The 10,332-nt window shown below is 38.4% G+C and overlaps 1 protein-coding gene across 2 annotated transcripts in view; it reads right to left on the bottom strand.

Moving 5' to 3' along the window:
* CMPK1 (cytidine/uridine monophosphate kinase 1) overlaps positions 1 to 10,332 on the bottom strand; it is a 39,564-nt gene that overhangs the window by 7,667 nt on the left and 21,565 nt on the right. Inside the window, exon 2 of one of the 2 annotated variants that reach the window (XM_006737433.3) lies at positions 824 to 970. The exons of the other annotated variant lie outside the window; for it this stretch is intronic. Coding sequence (XP_006737496.1) covers positions 824 to 970 — 147 coding nt within the window. The remainder of the gene's footprint in view (positions 1 to 823; positions 971 to 10,332) is intronic. 2 annotated transcript variants of the gene reach the window in all.

Below are 10,332 nucleotides of genomic sequence, written 5' to 3'. Positions count from 1 at the left end.
TTTTTTTTTAAAGATTTTATTTTTTTATTTGACAGAGAGAGACACAGTGAGAGAGGAGCACAGGCAGGGGGAGTGGAGGGGGGAGAGGCAGGCTTCCCGCCGAGCGGGGAGCCCGATGCGGGGCTCGATCCCAGAACGCTGGGATCATGACCTGAGCCGAAGGCAGGCGCTTAACGACTGAGCCACCCAGGCGCCCCTCTCTTTCATTGTTTCTTATATGTGAAAATACCTGTTAATAATTCGTCTTGGGAATCTATAATGGAGAGATGCCACATAAATGCAAGATACCTGTTTTTAAGATGGGACATATTTTGATAGCTGTTAATCTCCGTATTTCATACTGAAGATGGTGACACATTCACCACAAAAGGACAACAAAATTGAGAAAACGGCAACAGGAGGGTCATGGTTGAAAAAGGAAGAAAGGGAAGGAAGCAAGGAAAGGAGGGAGGGAAGAAAGAAGGCTTACAAGGAAACAGAGAAGGGAAAGGAGGCGGGAAGAAGAGGAGGAGGGGAAGTTGAAAAGGAAGAAGAAACAGAAATGGAAGTGAGACACTGCATGCTGGGGAAGGATCAAGGACACAAATATGGATGTGAAGCTGAGCTAGCTGATCCTAGATCAAGGCAGAGAATGCTTGCTACTGTCCAATTTCTTCCCAAGTGAAAGTAGAATGACCAGTACTACCATTCTCAAACAGCATGACCACCTACCACAAGAAAGAAATTTAGTACTCTCATTTTTTTTTTCATTACTCAAAGGAAAGGCAGATTTAGTTTCTTATTTCCTTGCTGGTTTAAACTGGTTGGCATTCACACTCCTTACCCTCTTTAACAAACTGATGGTTATCTCAACTGGCACAATCTTTCCATCTTTAATGTACTTTTCAATGAGTTCACCATACTGTGAATCTGGGTTCTTCCTTTCATCACGAAGAAGTTCTCCTGCAGAAAGGTGTGTGTAACCATATTTCTGAAAGAAACAACACATAGGGGAAAAAATCAGAATACATTCAACCCAGGGATGCCTGGGTGGCTCAGTCGGTTGAGCATCCGGCTCTTGATTTCAGCTCAGGTCATGATTTCGGATCGAGCCTCACGTCTCAGTGCTCTGCGCTCAGTGTGGCATCTGCTTGTCCCTCTCCCTCTGCATTCAGTGTGGCATCTACTTGTCCCTCTCCCTCTGCTCCTCCCCTGGCTCACACGTGCGCACACGCACGCGCTCTCTCTCTCTCGTTCTCAAAAAAAAAAAAAAACACATTCAACCCAGTGGTAGGACTATCAATTTTTTTCCTTCATGTTAATTTCTATAGTCTAACTTTTCTACAATAAATAAGATTTGCTTGTATATTAAACTAATAAACAAATTTTAAGAGATTTCATACAATCAAGTTTGCTTAAAAAACATTCTTAACCTGGTAGGGCATGGTAGCTATAATGTTCACACACCAAGAAATCATCCCAAAATTTATGTAACTATTCAAGCATTAACATTTCATTGTAATCCTTCAGAAACACAAAGTTTAAATGTCATTAATAAGTCCAAAGAAATGCCTAACAAAATCCTATATAATTCAAGGCAAAAAAACAAAATAAAAAAACAAAAACTCACCACTGCTGGCTATACCCACCTTCTACAAAATGCTTCCCTTCCTTAAACTCAGCACATCTAAACTGAATTCATCAGCATTTACACTAACCCTGTTTTTCTGGTCTGTTCCCTTTCTTGGTAAATAGCACAAGTCCTACCTCCTCCACAAAATTAACTTTCCTGACCACTCTTGAAAGTGGTCACATAATCAAACAGTGTCTTCAAGTACCACTGTCTCTCTACCTAGACCAGTACCTTCCTTACCATTCTTAAAAGTCCATCTCCTCCTTCTCTAGTTGCAACTAGAGGTCTCATCTGTAAAATGGGAATACAGATACCTATTTTATAAGTTAGTGGTGATGACTGAATGAGATAACGTACATAAACTGCCTACCAAGAGCCTGATGCATAGTATGAGATAAAAGTCATCAATTACCTTCTTGCCATTATGAAGATACTTATCTTAAATAATCTAGAAGCATTTTTTATATTATATGTATATATATGCCATTTTTATATTCTATATATACATAAACACACACACATATACATGCACAGACCTGCATATGTACTCACTTTAATGGTTTCTATGGAAAGACCAATCAAGAGGCTTAAGTGAAATAACAGGTATGAATAGCCTATGAAAGGTCAGTAGAATAGTATTATTATGATTGTGATGATCATTATTATGTAGGACTACAAATGATGCATTAGGTCAGGGTATAGGGTAATAGTTGAACTAAGTCATATGAGATGCTGTAGTGTTTTTCTGCCATTTCCCCATGACTGGAATGAAAAAACAATGCAGATCTAAGAAACAATTCTGAATAATGAAAAGCTTCTTCCGCCACATGAACATACACATTCCCTGTTATTAAATCAAAAGAACTATAAAATCTATTTTATTTATTTATTTTTTTTTTTTTTAAAGATTTTTTTTATTTATTTATTTGACAGAGAAAGACACAGCGAGAGAGGGAACACAAACGGGGAGTGGGAGAGGGAGAAGCAGACTCCCTGCCGAGCAGGGAGCCCGATGCGGGACTCGATCCCGGGACTCCAGGATCATGACCTGAGCCGAAGGCAGTCGCTTAACCAACTGAGCCACCCAGGCGCCCTATAAAATCTATTTTAAAAACGTTTTTGGGGTGGCACCTGGGTGGCTCAGGTGTTAAGCGTCTGCCTTTGGCTCAGGTCATGATCCCAGGGTCCTGGGATCGAGCCCCGCATTGGGCTCCCTGCTCCGCGGGAACTCTGCTTCTCCCTCTCCCACTCCCCCTGCTTGTGTTATTTCTCTCGTTGTGTCTCTGTCAAATAAACGAAATCTTTAAAAAAAAAAAAAGAAAGAAAACGTTTTTGGGGCACCTGGGTGGCTCAATCAGTTAAGCCGAGGACTCTTGATTTCGGCTCTGGTCATGATCTCAGGGTCATGAGATTGAGCCCCAAGTTGGTTCCATGCTCAGCGCAGAGTCTGCTTGTCCCTCTCCCTCTGTACCTCCCACCACTTGCTCGATCTCACTCTTTCTCTCTCAAATAAAAATCTTTAAAGAGATTTTTTAAATAAGTAAATAAAAAGAACACTTTATATTAAAAAAAAAGTTTTTACTTTCAAATATCAGAGCACTCAGAACTATATTCAATTTTCAGTTACAACAATCATCTCACCCCAAATTCTTAAGACTCCCTAAATGGGTTTTTATCTCATCCATAGTTAAGTGCATAATAAAAATTTAATGTCTTAAATTTATTAATTTCAATATTAAGATCTGATGAAGCCCACATTCCCACTCCCATTTTAAAGTAGAATGTTTCAATCGCACAGTTCATGAAAGCTCTCAATTACACAGATTATGGTGAGACTTCTTTCTTTGGATTGCAGAAGCCATACATTCTTTACACCCTTTTTGATTCTAAACATTGTTGGCTAGCTTGTTCTCACTGACTAAAGTAAGCAAGCAAGCGGCAAGGCAGTCAGCAAAGGAAAACAAACTCTAAACAGTTTATTTGCTGACTAAAATTGGGCATAGCGTTGGATGAGAAGAAACAAAACCACAGTGTCACTCGTGTCTCTTAGTCATACAGCCCCTTCCATTAGAATAATCAAAAGTGTATTTTGTTGTTGTAATAGGCTTAAAAAAAAAAAACAACCCTCCCATGGTTTACAGAAAATGGAAATACAAAATGTTTAATTATTTAAACTGTTATTCTAAAATTATTTCCACACCACACCATTTCTAAATGCTACTTTGATCACCAAGCATAAGGAAACTTCTGAAAGATGGGTGTAGAAAAGACTATAAAAAATGAGGCGTGACCCACGTTCCCACTCACTATTATAATTTTCAAAAAGCATTCTGCAACTAGTGTCTATAAAATTTTATAGCAGCTCCATTTTCTACAGCTTACTTTGTTTCCTACTTGGAAGTCTATGCTTGCTGGATATTCTCATCTGGTCTAGAGATTATAGGATATGGTAATATTGAATAAATGCAGAGACAAACAGTACTAAACAATGGCAAATGCTTAGTGAAACACCCAACTACTCAGACTGCTCTGTAGGGATTGCCTCTGCTGCATGAACAACATACATTTAGAAGTCCAGCTACTAATCTAGAAATCAGTACATAGGTGTTGATTTCCTGACACTGGTATACTCAAATTTGCAAGCTTTATATTGCATTAAAATGGGTTTTGGCATATTATTTTTTAAAAAGAGAAACCAGGCGTAAACTGTAGAGGTATACAAATGATATTTTAAAAAACAATTACACATAGTTTGTCAAAAAGAGAGAAAACAACCTTATCTGCAAAGTCTAAGGAAACAAGGAATCTAAATAAATATAACCATGTCAGATCTATACATGTCTTCCTATTTCTCATCCACATTCTATTTTTAAAAATCCTCTATTTACTGCTTTTTTATACTATATTTTTCTTTAGGATTTTGCTGAAGCTTTCCTCTTACCACAGAGTTTCTACAACAAAAAAGCAACTATCACTTACACACTAGCTATTATGGTATTTTAATAACAGCTAGACTTTAAGGAGCATGTTTTTAAAGCATTCTGTTGTCATTAAGTAGTCAGGGATGCCAATTTTGAGGAAAGCAAGAATGGCCATTTCCTAGGCTTAACCAAAACTTTTTCACATTCTCTGAAATTTCCTAGCAATTAAAACCTAGTGGGTCACTAACTGCAGTCTTAAGAATAACATTCAAAACCACAGCAGGTTATAAATACTATAAAATACAATAAATACAATTACAAGCTACTATTCAACTAAAAAAATAAAAATAGTTTTCTAGTGACAAATATATAAACTCAATTCATTTAGAGTAATGGTCTAAACTTTTTACTTTCATTTTCTCCTTTAAGAAACTGAAAAAAACAACTCAATAAATTTTCATAAACCACATACTAAGATTTGGAGGGAGAAAAAAAAAAGCACCACGTTCTCAATAAGGACAGAATGGCACTCTATTTTACTAGGTGAATGTTGACAACTTTATGATATCAAATCTCCAGTCATCTTGACGGACTTCTTTCACTTCTTAGCAATCATCCTTCTTTTCTTAATTTGGGTAACGTGGTTCTATGTGAACAAAAACAACAATAAAAACGATCAAAAACAAAACCACAACAACAAAAAAGAGTTCAAGATAAAACTGATGCAGGGTGCCTGGGCTGGCTCAGTCAATTAAGGTTAAGTGTCTGCCTTGGGCTGAGGTCATGATCCCAGGGCTCTGGGATTAAGCCCCACATAGGGCTCCCTGCTCTGCAGGGAGCCTACTTTTCCCTCCCTCTCTGCCTCCCCCCTTGCACCCCCCCCGCCCCAGTTCGTGGTCTCTCTCAAATAAATAAATAAAATCTTAAAAAAAAAAAAGGGTAAAAATGATGCATAAATGACAAGTCCTTGGAGGCAAGAAGAGATCCAGATGCCAGACACCTCCTCCAGTTAGTGTGGCAATTAGAAAGTACCACGGGGGGGGCGCCTGGGTGGCTCAGTCGTTAAGCATCTGCCTTCGGCTCAGGTCATGATCCCAGGGTCCTGGGATCGAGCCCCGCATCGGGCTCCCTGCTCCGCGGGAAGCCTGTTTCTCCCTCTCCCCCTGCTTGTGATCCTGCTCTCACTGTATCTCTCTCTGTCAAATAAATAAATAAAATCTTTAAAAAAAAAAAAGAAAAAAGAAAAGCCCGCATCGGGCTCCCTGCTCGGCGGGAGGCCTGCTTCTCCCTCTCCAACTCTCCCCGCTTGTGTTCCCTCTCTCACTGTCTCTGTCAAATAAATAAATAAAATCTTAAAAAAAAAAAAAGAAAGTACCACGGGACTGCTTCTGAGCCTCACAAGAAAGGGCACATAGCAGATATATTAGATATAAATATATTTTTAATGCAACTGTGTGCGTTAAAATTATTGGGTGTCCTTTAAATAGTGGACACATCTATGAAGCATTTAAGGCTAAGTGTATTTTGCATTCCCTAGAATATTAGTGAACCTTAAAATCTTAATTTTGGTTATGTACTATCAACAATGCACCGTCAGCAAAACACCTAGAAATGCTGCAAGGACTATCCAAAGCCATCCATACTCACCAGTCTGGTGCTTGTTGCAAACAACAGCTTTAGAGCCTACAGCCTCCCAGCAACATTTTATGTACGCCTATCATTCATTTCAAAGGCTTTCCAATAGAACTTTTTCCAATTACTCTAAATTGATAAGGATCTTCCAAGAACAGAATCTGCCAGTCTTGGGGAACTTACATTACTTTGAATGTAAAAACCGACACAGTGCCCAGATGCTTCAAACTGGTCAAATGTTTAAGGTTCCTTCCAGTTTCACCCACAGAGGGTTTGAAAAAGGGTCTTCCCTATAATCACCATTAAAGAAAGGTTAGCATTAAAAGAAAAAAAAAAGACTATCCAGTGTGAGAAAAGCTGAGTGTAATAGTTGACTTAAGTTGCTAGAGGATTTACAATCTCATTTTTAGTGTGCCCTCACTGTATTTCCAAATGTATTCATTGTATTTCACACGCCTATTTAATTGCTAATCTACATATTAACTATAAACTATGGAAGTTATAAACTGAGCTAAATCTTTTCTTAAACAAAAAGCTTTAACAGACAGATTTTAAATTAACATGAAGCATACTTCTTTTTCTAATTAAAGAGTGATATTTTAAAAGCTTATATTCTGAAAAGAGGAGGGATATAATCCATTCAGCTGCACACAATTATAGCACTATTCATTTTCCTCGATGTTTTGCTCTTCATATAAGAAAACTTTAATTCAGGCAATCCTTGGAACTTACTCTATTTTTTTTTTAAACATTTTTATTTATTTGACAGAGAGAGACACAGCGAGAGAGGGAACACAAGCAGAGGGAGAAGCAGGCTTCCCACTGAGCAGAGAGCCCGATGTGGGGCTCGACCCCAGGACCCTGGAATCATGACCTGAGCTGAAGGCAGATGGCTTAACGACTGAGCCACCCAGGCGCCCCTGGAACTTACTTTAAATCCATAAATATTTATTGAGTGTCTAGGAAGTGCCAGGTCATGTGCTGATTCAGGGAAGGTAAATAGGATGTAATAGTGACCTGCATATATAAAGTGACCGGAGCCCTACTATTAACTAATAAGGTAATTCTTCATACTTGAACAACTTTTCCTAAGGAATTCAGTCTTTACCAGCACCGTCTGCTTGGGGAAGAAGTTGATTCTTCAGAGGGGGTGGCAAGAAGACATAACAATATATAAAACTTAAAGCAAGGGTGAGTTAGAAGCCACCCAACACTGTTTCCCCACCTGTGTAAGCCTGCATATCCCTCTAACAGTTTGCAAAAGGCTCTCAGATAACTGAGGATTTGGGTACCTGATTTACATACCAGTTGGTCATTTCCAGTACTTCTCTTTTAATTCATCTCACCCATTCTTAATCAATCTGTATTCCCTACATTACAAGGAGATGGAAAATGGTCAAAGATGAAGACCAGGCCCAGAAACCTCCTGGGATTCCAGGAGCTCAGAAGCAATAATTTGAAAACTTTCAACACTAATGAACAGGCACAGAAGTCTTGTTAATCTTAGAAAACATTCTCTGATCTTGTTAACTGAATGATCAATTCATACAGTCACTGTAGGGTCTACAAGCTATACACTCATACCACTACAACCCAAATATTGTTGCAGGTGGCATAAGAACCTAGAGTTCAGTTAAGTCATTTCCTGTGAAAACACTTGGAGGACATATATCAAACCATTCATATGAAGCCCTTGCCTCTATTTCACATTAGAAAAGAGAGGCTTTTAAAATATTAAGCAAGCCTAATTGTATATATTATTTTTAAAAAATAAATAACATTAAAATCAGAATATCATTACCTACGGAATACCAAAAGTAATAAAGTCACCCTAAGAGATATAACTATTTGAGAATGCAATTTGTAAAAAGCCTCATCACAAAATAACAACATTTTAACAGCTCAGGTTCTCCTTAAGGGCTAGAATTTATTTGGATTTACAAATCCACTCTTGAGTAAAATGTGCAAAGGATACCAAACTCTGAATTCAATAATATATACAAACAGCATTTGAGCATCTGCAAAATTATCAAACTAATGGAGAAATGCACTTAGAGAAACAAAGAATTCAGCAAGAACCACAAGGACATAAGAACTTTGCATGAAGTCACATCCTCGGAACACTGAACTGAAAGTTAAGGGATTAGTTTTAAGACTAAACTCTGTCGGGCGCCTGGGTGGCTCAGTTGGTTAAGCGACTGCCTTCGGCTCAGGTCATGATCCTGGAGTCCCGGGATCGAGTCCCGCATCGGGCTCCCTGCTCGGCGGGGAGTCTGCTTCTCCCTCTGACCCTCCCCCCTCTCATGTGCTTGCTCTCTCTCATTCTCTCTCTCTCAAATGAATAAATAAAATCTTTAAAAAAAAAAAAAAAAGACTAAACTCTGTCACAACCCTGTGTGACACTGGAAAATTATGTAACCTTTCTTAGATCTCAGCTTCTTCATTTCTAAAACACAATATCTACACTATCAGAAATAATATCTACACTACACTATCAGCTACAGCAAAGTATTGTTATTAGCTATTACAACTAGAGGCATCTCCTTAAGAACATACTCCTGAAAACATGGTCTACATTGCTAGATTTAAGACCTACTATGAGAGCATTCACGTCAGGGAGAAGTTAGACAAACACATTCAGATTATTCCTGGAGCAAAGTCCAAAATAATCAGCGGCTAAACTACAAATTACATACTAATTAAGGAAAAGAACTACCAAACAGGCTCAACAGCATACAAATGTACACAAGAAAGGAGCAAAGTCAACGAATAACTACAGAACAAGTATAGTATGATAAATGACAATCCAATCCACTATGCAAATAGCCTCAAACAGAGGCTCCAAAAATTGGCATCAGAGATATATTTGAGTATTTAAAAATTTATGAGAACAGGAATTTATCTTGCTTATAAACAAACAGATCAATAGCTTTCCAATCAACTAGCAATAATTAGAAAATATACATTTTAAAAGATCCTATTCAAAACAGCAATAAAAACTTAAATTTAGGATTAAACCTAAAACTAATGTATAAAAATCATATAAAGAAATTAAAAACCCTTAAAACCATTATCACAAAAAGAAAGCATTTGGGGCATCTGGCTGGCTCAACTGGAAGGGCGTGTGACTCTTAATGTCAGGGTCATGAGTTCAAGTCCCACACTGGGCAAAGAGTTTACTTAAAAAAATAAATTATTTTAAAAAAATAAATAAGTAAAAAGAAGGCATTCTGTGCTTCTGTGTTCCTGAACAGAAAGACGCAATACTGTAAATATTTTAAAATTCCACAAATTAATCTATGAATTTATTGCAACCTCAATCAAAATTCAACTGGAATTAATTTTTTTAATGAAACAGAATGAACTGATTCTCAAGTTTATCAGACAGTAACTGTGAGCAGAATGGCCAAACCTGAAAATAGTTTTAATAACAACAAGTGGAAACTTGTCCTACCAGGTAGCATATTATAAAACTATAGTAATTAAAACAGTATAACACTAGTATAAAAATACGCAAACAGAACAATGAGACTCAACAGTCCCAAAACTGACCCAGGTGTAAATGGGATTTCAATAAATGATAGACTTGGGGCGCCTGGGTGGCTCAGCTGGTTAAGCAGCTGCCTTCAGCTCAGGTAGTGATCCCAGAGTCCCAGGGATCCAGCTCCACATCAGGCTCCCTGCTCAGCAGAGTCTGCTTCTTCCTCTGCCCCTCACCCTGCTCTCGAGCTCTGTCTCTTAAATAAATAAGTAAAATCTTTAAAAAGAAACAATAGACTTAGCATCTAAAAACCAATAAGGGGAGTGGCTGGCTGGCTCAGTCAGTAGAGCATACAACTCTTGATCTCGGGGTCCTGAGTTTGAGCCCCACGTTGGGCACAGAGAGTACTTAAAAAAAAAAAAAGTTAAAGAAAACTTAAATGAAGTGGCACCTGGGTGGCTCAGTCAGTTAAGCATCTGCCTTCTGCTCGGGTCTTGATCTCAGAGTCCTGGGATTGAGCCCCACGTTGGGCTCCCTGCTCAACTGAGAGTCTGCTTCTCCCTCTTCTTCTGCCTACCCCCCACTTGTGCTCACTCTCGCTCTCTCTCCCGAATAAATAAAATCTTAAAAAAAAAAAAAAAAAACTTAAGGGCGACTGGGTGGCTCAGTCGTTAAGCATCTGCCTT

The sequence above is a fragment of the Leptonychotes weddellii genome, chromosome 4, assembly GCF_054177405.1.
Source record: "Leptonychotes weddellii isolate Sample4059 chromosome 4, ASM5417740v2, whole genome shotgun sequence".
NCBI classification, from domain to species: domain Eukaryota; kingdom Metazoa; phylum Chordata; class Mammalia; order Carnivora; family Phocidae; genus Leptonychotes; species Leptonychotes weddellii.
This window is presented reverse-complemented; position numbering and strand designations above follow the sequence as displayed.